Genomic DNA, 13,827 nt, shown 5'->3' with positions numbered 1-13,827 from the left:
TTTTAATGTTCTCCCTTTCCAAAGTGTCACATTTACAAACAGCAGGCATCTTGCTCCTAGTGGCTGATGGACAGAGTGTCATGTTTATAGCACAAAATACAGTCATTTTCTTTTAAATAGGAGACATTTAAAGTGAAGAAAATATTTCTATGGAACATTACGTCTTTATGTTTTTCTCTACTTTAAATTAAGCCAGTTAAGTCCTAATGTTTTACAAAGCATGTTCCTTCACTTTAAATTGCTTACATTTAAACAAATAACTGCATTTTCCTGTTTCAAATATAGCATGATGTCTACAGGCCCCTGGGACTAAAATGCGTCCTGTTTGTAAAGACACTTTGAAATGGGAAAACATTAAAATGATGAGTTTTATGAAATGCATATAAACATAAAGTTAACTCTTCAGTTGAATTATTTCTAATTTCAAAGTGTTTTATCTACACGGGCCAGGCATGTTGCTCTCTGTGGCTGGTAGGCACGCTGCCACATTTCTATTTGAAAAATGCAGACATTTTGTTTACATGGGAGATTTTTAAAGTGCAGAAAAATGTTCCATCAAGTGCAGAATAGAACTTTTATATTGCACTTTACAATTCTCCCATTTAAAAAAATGGTTGTATGTTTGTGTTGTACATGTAAAGGTGTTACATATGGCGAAAGCTATGGCCTGTGCCGCAAGTACATACGGCACAAGCTCTCAGTCACTGTGGGAGGGCAGGCCGGATAAACAGACGCAGAGGCTGGATATATTTCTTAATGGTGATGCTTTTATTGGGTCTCTCAAGTTCACAGCCCAGTTATAGGTGAGACTCCTTGATGTACTTCGGGTCTTCCTCCTCCTTCCAGTGGTCTTGCGTCCTCCGTCCGGCCTTATCCTGGTTATGTGTTTTCCCCAGAGGCTCGGAAATGTGGAAGAGAAAGGAGCAGTCAGTAACTGGGATTTAAAAGGAAAAGAGAGACCGTTCGGTGTAGCAGGGAAAAGAATGTGGGGTTTTATAAAGAAAGTAATAAGAAAAGAATAATCACAGAATGCTTCTTCCTTGGGTTGTATTCTACGTAGGGTATAACTCCTCCTATCTATAATATAAGGAACACCAATTGTCTTAGACAGGTTGACGGTGTTCACTTCTTGTGTCCTGTCCTAATCTTCCCACTACGTGCCTTGGATCAGGGTTGTGGGGGTCTCTCGGGACATGCCTATTGAGGGTAATAAACAAACCGTGCCAAGTGCTGGTTCGTTCATACTCCCCCCCCCCCCTTTCTGTCCCTCCCCGATGTGCTTGTTCCCACACAGCTACCCACCCGTCCCGTCAGCACTTACCCTCTCTGCTGCAACTCACCTGAGCTGCAGCCGCCCTTCCGCATCCTCCGGTGGACACCACCACTCCTCGCTCCACCGCTCGACTTCTTCCTCAGGTTCGGCTTCCTCTCGTGATCCTTCTTCGGGCTTTCTCTGGAGGTCAGCTTTGGTTGTGTTGTCTCCGCCTCCTCTACTCGCTTCCGGGTCTCTCCTCGTTGTCTCTGTCTCGTCCTTTTTCTCTCTCTCCCCTAGAGTCTTTCCAGGTCAGCTCCGCCTCCTGGTGCAGGGTTCAACCAACGCTTCTCCTCCTGCGATGACACATGATAAGGAGGAGGGGTTATTTCCTGATTCTAGATGGGTGCTTTGTTTTGGTTCCGGGTCACGTCCTGCCTCTGGTGGTCGGAACGGACCACGGACCTTTATCCGGGTGTGCAGGTACGTTTTGGGGACTGGGCTGGTTTACCTCACAGTCACCCATACACATATATCCCATTCATTCACACACATGTTCATAGATCCCCACAGACCATGCATTCACAGCCCTATCATAATACCCCTAGTCACATTATTTTGTTCAAACCATAGTATCAGGCTCCATCGACATTAGGTTTAAAATCAATTAAGCTGGTCGATTGGGTGTCTGGTTACAATGCACGTAGAACGTTTTTTCACGATCAGAAATAGCTCTCATTACAGAAAAGGTTGGAGACCCCTGCCCTACAAGGTTTCGCTTGCTATCCGTGTGGGTAAGCACCTCAGTGCCCCACATATGGATGATAAATGTTGTACAAATGCTACAATACAATAGAATGCAATACAACGGTTGGTATAGTAACCTTTACAGTGTAAGCTACGTGGGTGATGTGTGTGAGGAGCGGTGGGTCCTCCAGTTGTGTTGTTGCAAACATGGGATCTGCGCTCTGTCATGTCAATGATGCAGAAGGGTGTAAGGTAGATATAGTTGCACTTGTTGGGGCGCTGCATAGTCTACTCGCTGGGTAAGTGTGTGTTTAAAATGTGACATATGTGGGAAAGGTTGGTCTAGAGGAGTACTCAAGCCATGCCACTGTGGAACATGTCTGCACTTAAGCATGTCAGTCACACCAAAATGAGCTTCCTAAGCTTACCATCTTGGGATGGGTTCAAGGTCTCTCGTTTAGGTGACAGCTAATTGGCAGAATCAATGGCGGAAGGTAGTCTTGGTTTAGGTGGGAGGATAGGTCTGCTGGGAAAATTCACATCTCTACAACTTCAGAACTTCAGTGGTTAGCAAGATTTCTTGATTTTGCTGAGAGAGAGCTCGAGGGTTTGCCTGTCTGAGCCATCAAGTATGTCCTGCTGATGTAAGTTCTTTCTGAACTTGAATCTGACCAGGAATAGAGACAGTCTTGATCTGAGGGTTCATTTTGGTTGATAGGTGTGTTGCAGAAATTTCGGACAGGTGTCTTGGATTGCTCGATGAGTGATGCAGAGGTCTTTGAAGTAGAACCGTCTGCTTCAGGTAGTCTCTGCAGAGCTTAAAGCACTTGAAGATGGGTTTCATGGCTGCAGGGGTATTGAAGCTGTCTTGCAGCTGCATTCTAAAAAAGAAGCTGAGTTCTGCACTAGACAAATACAGGAGCACCAAGTGTAATCCTTTGGTGTGAAATAGGTGGAGGCGGCCAAGTAAGGCAATGGTGACCTCTCCAATATGGTGGGATACAAGGGTATGGGAAGATATGTCTCAAGTTCCTTATGATGAAGGAAATTTCAGTGATCTGGTTCAACTGGGGTACAAGAGAGAAGTCAGTAATCATGCGCACTTTCAGGTTCTGCCCTTCTCTAGTTCTGGCCACTGGTGATCTTCATTCAGATGAACCATTGAGCTATATGGGAATAGGACATGTTACAACGCACGCTTTTACAAAGCGTGCCATTACAACATTTTATTTACAATGCAAAATCCATTACAACGCATTTCATTACAACGCAAGTCATTACGACGCATGATCCATTACAACGCAAATTACTATTCTAACTCCGCCGAGGCGTTACTTTTGGGAATGCGTTGTTATTGTGTCCTTTGTAATGACATGCATTTTAATGGATTTTGCATTGTAATAATTGCATTGTAAAGGCACGCGATGTAACGCGTGTGTTGTAAACGATGTCTCCCGCTATATGGACCATTTTCCACATGTGAGGATCTCAGAGTTCAGGTGGTTGCACATCTTTCATCAGTCTGCCACTAGAAGATTGGAACACAGGGAGAAGGCCTCTAGGTCCAAAGCTTTTGGCAATTAGAGAAGCTTCTGTGATGTGACTTTGGCAGAATCCTGTTTGATAGCTGTAAACCATGTTCATTCACATGGTCCTATTTCAGTGAAAGAGAGAATGAATAAAAGCTGTATAACACTATCTTAAGTGCTATTACATTGATCTGGCCACTGCCTAGACCTTCCATGACTTCACTCTTTGCTGTTAGAGTCATGTCAATGTCATGGCAAATCGAGGCAATGAGGGTTTGGTCATCTGAAAGTTTTTATTGACGTAGGGGCAGTCGATGAAGTTGTGATGCACTCTGAGAATTGTTCATCTCAACTATTGACTGTAATGGTTAACACACTATTTGATTGTCTGGTCAGTTCCATGGTAGATGACTGTTGTGTGTGCCCCAATAGTGACAAATGGAGTCAGTTGTGACCTTTACGTTTTACAGTGTTAGTGGTTGGCCCTGTGGTGGTCCACAAAGAGGTCACATAGACAGAATCTATCACCCGCTTCCTTTCTTCAACCATCAAATGTTACAGCTGCTACGGTTGCAAGACGGCAGCTGGGGATAGCCCAGCCTGACCGACCACTGCAGGCGACCAAGGAGATGGGAGAAAAGAGTTACTTGTCCTACATTTGGCAGATAAGGAGGTGCATAAGATGTTTCTGATTTTTTTCCAGTACATGACAACTGCCCAACATAAAGACACACTTGGGTAGCTTGACACACACACAGAGTGTGAAACACACTAAGAGATTATCACACTGGGACACGTGTAGGTAGGCGTGGGAAGTTGCCTGACAGAGTAACTGATGTTGTTCATATTACATGAGAACAGACAAAAGGCTTAAACGAAAGGCTCTGCACCCTGAGCTGCTTGTATGTGAATAGTTAAAATGCCTGATGTTTGCAGAATAAAGGTTTTCTGCATAGGCTGATGGTTTTCCAATGACATGGTACATCAGCAATGATGAAAGGCACATCAACATGTGATCTGGTACCCCTGTACACTCAGAGTCCAGCGTTACAACGACCATTCTGCCACTCTGGCAAATTTTCCATCACTGAAGAATAGGGTACTGCTTTCAGGGAAGGATAGGGTGCCCTATATCCCAATCTGGGTGCAGCATCTTGCAGTGTGCAGCTGGTTCAAACACTTTTGCCAAGGCTGATTTTGGTGTCCAGTCTGGCCTAGACAGGGTCTGATGTAAAGGGAAGCAGATATACCACCTGAAGTAATGGCAGATGTATTTATTTATTTTATGCAATTTGTTGAGCGCACGATTACCCAAGGGTGTCTTGGGTAATCGTGTACAAGAGGAGAAAATTAAAAAGCTTCAAATAAAGGTGGCATGTATTGTGGTTAAGGAAAAAAGTTCACTTTTTGTCTACTTTGTGGAAGCTAATGAGCCTTCCTGAGGCATACATTGGAGAAGAGAGACCTTAGCACAGCTGTAGATAAACTGAAAGTGGTCAGTTAGGTTGTGTGGATGCACAACGTATTCTAGCATATTCATGTTGCCCACAGCCCTCTCCATGAGCCCCTAGAAAATTGCCAATGTTCCAGAGAGGACCTGGATCAACTCCTGAACTAACAGTAAAGCAGTGGACTGCAGACTGCTGCCTTTTCTGGGTCTTCTTTCCCTTGGAGATCTGATAGCACCGATTATCCTCAAATCCAGCAGTGAGACCAATCATCTTCCAGTAAGTGTTGGTAGGTGAAAATAAGCAGAAATAAAAAAAGCAGTGAACAAGCTTGGGGATTTGCTGCATGGGGTGCATGGGGAAGGAAAGCGCACCGTGGTGATACTGGCTGGGCAGAGGCACACCTGGTCTGCAAGCCGCACCCAAACCTGGTTGGGCTGCTTCCGCGGGCCAGGGTTCTGCCAATGCAGCAGGGCCTTAACCCACTGCTACTTCATCACAGACCCACTCCCACGTACAGCTCTTACTGCAGCGGAGCTCATGATGACACATATCTTGCGGTGTAGAAGGGCTGGGACTGCAAATGTGTTAGCACCACATTGGGTAATGGAGGTTCATGGAGCTGCCGCTCTTGTTGTGTCCTGCGAGACACGTTCTAGTGTCTCGACAGACAGAGTAGTAGCCACTTCCCTATGGGAGTGGGCACGCTTGCACCCCCCACACGCATCCCTTTCAGGCGTCACGGGTGACATGAGCCTGTCAATAAAAGGGCCTGGGTGCATGTGCTCGTGGCCAGTTATCACACCACACTACGGAGTGTCTGTGTCCATCCTTTTGCTACCATGTGGGCCTGAGGCCCAAACACCACAGCTCGGTTTGTGTGTCAGCCCCTGGCGACTTGGCTGCTTGATTGTAGAGGGAAAACGGTAGTTGGGGTCGGAAAGGGCCTCGACGTCAGCAAGATCACAACCGCCGAGCCGCCAAAAACTCATGACGTGCATGGCGTGCATCTGCACGCCGCACGGTGGCCGTCGGTCTTCCTCACAGCTCGGCTACTTGGGCCTCATAGGTCGACCCCTCCTCGCTGCATTGCACGTACTGCATCTTCACCCACTGTCAACTCTTGTCTATTACCCAATGAAATTGGTCACAAGAGTGAAAATCTAGCAACATCCAGGTCATACTAACTAGGCTCATAGAGAAAGGTGCTGCCAGCCAAACTTAAACTGTGTGTTAAGAAAGCCACTGCTCAAGCAGATTCTCTTAGCAAGACTCATGGCTCTTGCAATTAAAGATGTAAACAGTGGCTGGAAATCACCAGCAAATATTGGCGCATGTAGCAATGTCACTCACAGGAGGAATCCTTGGTCCACCTGATCTGCATATGTCGTGTCCTCTTAAATGCACACCACTCTTTGATAAAGGCACTTTTCTTAAAATAGGATGCACGTTCATGCAGGGAAGCAAAAGAGCTCCCTTTTAATCTGGAAACCCCTGTGGAGTTCGCAAGATTTGCCAAATGTATCGACTTAACTCAAAAGCTGCTAAATCACTAAGACGCTCACAATTTATCTGAACCCAGGTGGACTCACAACACTGACATTCAAAAGCACAATTAGCACTTGGGTCTTTAACTGATGGCACAATCCCGAAGGGCTCAGAATTCAGCAACATTATAGCTGAACTCAGGACTTTGTGTATTTTGCACATGAAACGTGAACCGGGGACTATGATTTTACAATCTGCACTCTGCACTTTAGCATCTCTGTGCTCCCTGCTGGCTGCAACTAAGATTTACAAGCACATGGCCCCGTTTTACAGACCTGGACCGGTTCGTATAGTAACACACTTTATTGCACCTTATACTCTCAGAATATGACTAATTTTTGGGGCACTTACCAGGTGCCATCGGGTGTCAGTCGTTTTGTCAACAAATTTACACTGCATATATGAACTGCATTTTACTGGGCCTGTGCTATGGCTATATACTTCAGGGCGCATAGGACAACGCTCGAAATTACTTAAGGCCGATGAATGTTCTGTTTATTTGTATTTTATGTGTTATGACACTTTTGACAATTTTAATTAATTGAAACAAACAAAGTATTACTTACTTACTTCCAGTGTGTTGGGTGCATGATTGACATGAAGTATCGCGTACTGATATGTGATCAACATATGATAGTCTATGGACATTCTCGCCTCATTCTGTGTTTTTTGGCCACAGTGTGAGTGGGGCCTCCCGACTGGAAGACAGCTGGATGATCTCTGCAGTTTTAGATCCTGCAGATGTCTATTCACATCCCCCATTTAGGTAAATGTGAAGCGCCGGGTATCTTTTGGTGAACTGGTTGTCTGTGTTCAGGAGAGTCTATTATCCTACTTACAGGTTGATGAGATGTCAGCGCTCCTGGTTTTCTTTGAAGCTTTTGGCACCATAGCCTAGATCCTCAGGTGAGATGCCATCACCCTCCGATGTGTGGACGTTGTCTGGGCTACTGTAGCAGACATTCACATGTGGGCCAGCCACATTCTGCCTGGTAGGGTGAAGCGTGTGTCAAGACGTTGCTGCGCATGGAGGCCAGGCACTCTTCATCAGGACAGCGCTTGAGAGTGTGTTGATTCTTGGTCTCTTCAGAACAACTGCCTTGCAGGTGGTTTTCAACATTAAACTTGTTGTTGGGTTGAATTGTGGCCAGCAGCCCTCTTCATAATGTGATCACCTCCATGGATCGTGCCTCTGGTACCTTACTCCTCATCCCCATCCAGTACGAGGGATACACCCACAGGTTGCAGAGGTAGTCTGGCCTCGCCTAGTCACGGCACTGCTTGGATACTGTGCTGAACATGGCAGACCACGTTCTTATGATACACGATGACGCCTTCTCTGTGACACCAGGAAATGAAGCCAATCTCAGTTCTTTAGGTACACAGGACCCTTTGTTGTAAAGCAAAAGATGGATCTTCACACACTCTGCTAGGGCAAGCCAGCCCTTCCAAGTTTCCAGTGGCAGGTGGGTCTGACAATTTCAGTTCTGTGGCACATACAAAGTGAAGTAACGCCCACTGTCCAGTGTGCCTTGCAGAATAGTTACCTTCAGTGGCGGTTTTACCATTAGGGCGTTTGGGCGTTGCCCCACCTATAATTATCAGGCAATTTATTCGAGCGGCGCGTTAGTAAAAGTTTTATAAATTAACGCGCCGCTCGAATAAATTGCCCGATAATTATTGCCCTGCGGCTGTGGTGTGTGTCATGGACTTGGACAGTATGCACTGTCTGACACTGGGTGGCGCTGGACTGACTCTGTGCCGGCACAGTGCGCACTCACTGCGCATGTGGTGTTTGCCCGGCAGGGCTTCTTTAACTAGATAACTATGTGGTTTTAAAAAAAACCACCGATTAGGGGTTTGCCTGCCTAATGCAACGTACCCCATTGCTCAAAAAACGAACGACGTTTTTTTAATGCTCAGCCCAATCCTGATGCTACTTTCTTTAGAGAGCAGCTCTCCTCTAAAGAGAGCAGCATCAGGATTGGCTACTACTGTCCCTCGTCATCGGCAAGTTGGCAGCCATCAGTCTAGGCGCCAACGGGACCCCAGAGCAGAGATGGTGCGGACCCGGTCAAGTGAAGACAAGGTAAGTTTTTTATTTTATTTATCCCCACCCCCCTGTGAGCGAGCCGTGACTGATCTATTGTGGTTGGTGTCTTAGAAGTGATGGGACAGTCTTCAAAAACATGTATATGTCCTCGAGGTACGCACTCAAACTAAAGCAGATGTCGCGATCAAATGAGTGTTATGTAACAGAAAATGGTCGAACTTTGTAAACTATATAGCCTGGGGTTCGCATCTGTAATGGTCCTGGAACTAAATTATATATCTCTGTCCAGCAGAATGCAAACAAGCTGTTATTTGTGCAACGCGGTAATGAGTCGTTGCGCCATGCACTTTGGTCCTTTTGAAATATAAGCTTGTGACCCTGCTGTCTCCTATTTATTGCCCATAAATGTATACGAAACCCTGGGGATACTGTCTGCACGCGACTGCGTCTGGCAGAATCATCGCCATGTATTCATTCCCCTGTCCTCTTTGACCTTGAGTTTTCTCACTGAAGAAGCAGGGAGAAATGTACGATTCACAAAAAGAGTATTAGGGCATATCCATTTGTTACGATTAATCAGGCAAGCAACGAGTAAAGCAGCATTTCACGTGCAGCTGGGTTTCTCTGGATGTGAGGAGCTTTGGTGACTGGCGCGGAGCCCCCTAAAGGGTATGGTGACCTCATGGGTAGGAGCAGAGCAAAACACCTCTGGGGCCGAGAGAGAGCCAGTAGAAGTCTCTGGGGGGCAGGCAGTGTACGTCTCATGGGGCACGCACAGTATTATTCTATGGGGCAGGTACACATCTCCGGAAGCAGAGCAGTACTCTCGAGTGATAGGAGCATGTCACCACTTTGAAAATCTACCAGCCGCCACTGAATAGTACAGAACTTTTCGCCCCACCACTTTGAAAATCCACCAGCCGCCCCTTCAAGTTCCACTACAATGTCCATTGATGATCTTCTTCATGACGAAGTCATTGTGGCCCCTGGACTTCTGGATGTAATGTCTTGGAGATGCATTGATGCAGAGGTCTGGCAAACTTCCCTCCTGGACCTCTCTCTCATGTCTTTGCTTCTCTACAGAGTAGTAGCTTTTCGAATCTTTTGGCTTCTCCCATCAGATTCCAAGTCTTACGGCATCAGCACACATGAAGAGTCAATCTTCACTGCACCATAGTAGAATAGATATTCTTCTGTGTCCTTCGGTTTGTTCTTGTCTACGTCGTCTCACACGTCATGCTCCTCCTGTTTAGGTTTAATCGGTTCCACTGGCTGAGTCTCTCCATGCACGGGTCTTTACAGGATCAGTTCTCTGGCGCCCTTCTTCTCGTGTTTCGCCTGGAAGAGATCTATATGATCCTTGAAGAGCACCTGCTCCACACACATGATGTCCACCTTTAATGTGCCGACTGTTATCCTGCTGTGCACTTGCTGAAAGATCTCTGTAATATTGTCAAGTACACAGACAGCTAGCTGGTCTTGAGGCAAAGCAGGCCCTGCTTGACACACTCGAGGCTTCCAAACAGACATTCTGGAGTGCTGAAAATATAAATCCCATTGGATATAATGGGTTTTACATTTCGGCGGAGAGGATATCCATCACCAATGTGACGAAGTAACCCGTCTGCCAAGATCTAAATCAGGCCCTCTATCTCTAAGTGACGCAATCCTACTTGATTGTTTCTTTTTCAAAGAAAAGGTCTGCTTCCCTTCCATCTGGAGAACCAGAGACAGCACTCTCCCTCCACTTTCAGGCAGGCTGTGTCCTCCAAAAGAATGTTAAAAGTGCATTTAACAAATCCACTGCTCTTAGGTTTTTCCAGGTCTGAAACTGCTTTGCTGAGAATGAGTCTAGCAGTACTTGGTGACCCCCAGAGTATTACAGCGGACGAGCCATTGGTCAGCTGTCAAGTTTGGAACTGACCTCGATTCTTGTCTCTGAAGGCTGTAGTGAGCGGTGCATCAGGAGCCCAATGCGGGCTCCACGAGCAGTCAAGAATGTTTACCATCAAGGGGTGGCCATCTTGGTGAGGTCCATGACTTCCTGGATGGGACAGGAGGTAATAAAATTGTTTCCATTTACATCTGTGTTTTTTTTATGCTTTACTCTTCTAGTAAACCTGCTCTGCATGTTTGCGTTGTTCAAGGTTTCCGCTCGCACTGTTTTAAAAGCCAATACTGCAAATAAAAAACTGCGACTTTTTTCACCCAGCATAAGAGCCATTAGAATAAATGCCCTTTGAACTCCTGGTTTCCTCGCTGACCTGCATAATTAGCCTTCATTTGATCCAGTAAATAGCAGGTGCAATCGCAATAAAACGTTATGGCCCGTTTCAATGAACCGCTGCGCTTTGTGACGGCGGGAGGAAACAGTGTGACGCATCCGCCGGAAGTGATTACAGAGGTCGCGTCTTCTATAGTGAAAAGTGATTGATGCTGTTCGCGTGACGTTCTCTTCCGCTTTGAGATAACCGCTCCTAAAGTGCTATTCCAACACTCTTAATTATCAAGAAAAATCATACGGTTAGCTGCCCTGATATCTCATTTCTGTCGGTTGCAAATCGTGTTCATTCAGTGTATGTTATGATTTCGTGCTGTGAACTTGTCTCTGTCAAAAGTGAGACTTAAAGGCGGGGGGAGCTGCCTCAAAATCAGCCGTAGCAGGAAACGTGACTGACTCCACCCAGCCCTCTCTGCTTTACCTTACACTGAGAACAATCTGTTGGGATAGCTGAGCTCTAGATTTCCAGATAGGTATTCTTCTTAGATTTTTTTTTTTTATAAACAGTGTTAGTTAAGAAGTGGGAAAGTGAAGAAAGCAGGCGAGAGATTGTGGTGCATGGGTGGGTGTGGGGAACGATGGAGAGTCCTCATTGAGAACGTGCGTGTGGGTCAAGGATTGGATTTGGGACAAGAACGTAAAAGTTGGTTAAAGAATTGGTGGCGACCAGCGAGCGGGTGGTGAGCGAGATTGTGCGTGGGCTACTGAGAATGGGTGGAGGTGAAAGAGTGAGTAAGCATTGATAGCAGAGATTGAGGATGTTTGGAAAGGGAGACAGGACAGTGGATAAAGAGGGGTTGAGGATAGATGTTGAGAAGATGGTGGGAGGGCAGTGAGACAATATCCTTCATCAAAGCTCTCTCTAGGGACGCTCTCTTATGCCTACTGCCATTGTCAATCTCTCCTTCAGTCAAGGCATCTTCCTAGAAGCTCTCAAGATAGGCCAGATCCCGCACTCCTTTGCAAAACCACCACTAGGCCCGATGACCTCACCAACTATCGGCACATCACTCACCCACCTTTCATCTGCAAGATCCATTGAAAAAGTCTATGTTCAACTTCAAGATGACATCATTGATAAGCATCTTTTGCACGACTACCAGTCTGGCTTCAGATCACGTGACATGGAAACCTTTACCTTATACATCGTGGACGATGCCGTTGGACCACTGATGAAGATGACCTCTGCTCCTGATATTGCTAGACTTCTCAGCAGCCTTCTACACAGTGTACCATTCCACCCTCCTACGCTCTCTGAAGTCTTGAAAGGGAGTCATTGGCAATGTCCTTCACTGATTCTACTCCGACCTTTCCAACCAACCACCAGTTTGTTCAAAGACTCACCTCCAAGTCACAAAAGATCCGTATTACTGATAGAGTCCTCTAGGGTCTAGGTACTGTGTCCTGTCATTTTCAACATCTAATGGAGCTCATTGGTGCTCTACTCGTAGATAACAGCATCAAGATTCACCAATATGCCAATGATGCACAACTCTACTTGAGTCTCCCTGCTTCAGACATCCAACCCCTCAAATATTGCTTGTACATCATCCAGAAGTGACTGTCACTTGAGGCTCAACCCATCCAAGACAGAATGCTCTTATTTGTCAAGAACATCAAGAAACAGTACAAATCGGGCTCAACAAGATGGCATTGATGGCTTTAAAGCCTCAGCATCTACTGAATGGCAAGTCATTTCGGTGCACCGTGGACACCAACCTCACCATCAAGGACCGCACTGCCAAAAAAACAAAGACGGCCTGGTACCAGCTCTCTCGTCTAAGGAAAATCAAACTATTTCTTCCAGAAAGTGACTCCAGAACTGCTGTTCAATCCTTCATACCCTTGCATCTGGTTAGTAGAAACGCCCTGCTCCAGGACCGCCCAGACTCCACACTGGCACCCCTATTAGTGAACAGGCTTTAGACCATCTTTCTCTTTAGTAGGTATTCCTAATGTCTTTGCCTTCCTCAAATCCATAACATTTCTGGTAGTACCATAGCCCATTAGCATTGATACCAAAATGAATGTTTAAGTGGGTAAAGCTAAAACTGTGGGATTCTGAAAATTAGTGTTCATATTATATTGACTTACATTAGCTAAAAGATTGAAAACGTTCTTTGTAAACCTACATAGAGGTGTCTCTTTAGAAACATCCATTTCCCCAGGAGTTCTGATTACTCTTAAACTGCTGCAGCTATTTAGAATTTAGTCTTGAGAGTGGTGGTGCAATCTTTTAAACAAGCTTTGGCAAAGCTAATTGTTCTCGCCTATGCATGAGCTATTGGCTTTGACCAATGTGTTTTAGCCAGGTTTAATGCCAGCATGGCTGCTGTTCAGCATGTTTCTAAGGGAGAGAAGACCCCACTGAGTTCCAGGGAACAGGGTACTATCGACACTCAAAGTCTAAGGAAATACCTGGAAAAGCAATCCTTTTCTCAATATTACTGCGTCTCATACATCCAGAAAGTCTTAATAGAAAGAAAAACATTTTATATATAACACCCACACTAAAATGTAACGTTTACACTCTTTTTATTTAGCATATAAAATGAAGAGGAATCTTTCCTTACATCACAGATTAAAATTTCAGAAAAACCTTCTGAAAGCATCCATCGTTAAAAACATGTACAGTATATCACTTTAAAATAAATGTTCCCAATACTTCATTATAAGAAAAGAGAGTTCTCCCAGATACTTTAAGGCCCAGAGGGGGGAGATAAACCAAGCGAAAAAGGAGACAGTACCTCTGTGCGGACCTATATTTCTTTTAACATGGAATATATCCAAACAGTTTTTTAGAAAGATGCCAACGAGAAACTATAAGGTATTATTCAAACATGAGATATTTATTTGACTATTTTTTCATTTTCAACATTTATCAAAAGACATTTGTGCAAAAGTACATTACATTATCATTATGAGAAACACATTTTTACATACAAATTTTAGTAATGATCATCCTATCA

General features: G+C 45.2%; 1 protein-coding gene across 1 annotated transcript in view; it reads right to left on the bottom strand.

The window, feature by feature from the left end:
* Positions 1-7,286, bottom strand: part of LOC147693558 (transmembrane O-methyltransferase homolog) — a 94,018-nt gene extending 86,732 nt beyond the window's left edge. Inside the window, exon 1 of the mRNA XM_086933776.1 lies at positions 7,095-7,286. Coding sequence (XP_086789902.1) covers positions 7,095-7,286 — 192 coding nt within the window. The remainder of the gene's footprint in view (positions 1-7,094) is intronic.
* Positions 7,287-13,827: the final 6,541 nt, after the last annotated feature.

This window comes from Lissotriton vulgaris, chromosome 8 (genome assembly GCF_964263255.1).
Source record: "Lissotriton vulgaris chromosome 8, aLisVul1.2, whole genome shotgun sequence".
In the NCBI taxonomy this organism is placed as follows: domain Eukaryota; kingdom Metazoa; phylum Chordata; class Amphibia; order Caudata; family Salamandridae; genus Lissotriton; species Lissotriton vulgaris.
The sequence above is the reverse complement of the archived record's forward strand: the minus strand, read 5'-3'. Positions and strand labels throughout refer to the sequence as shown.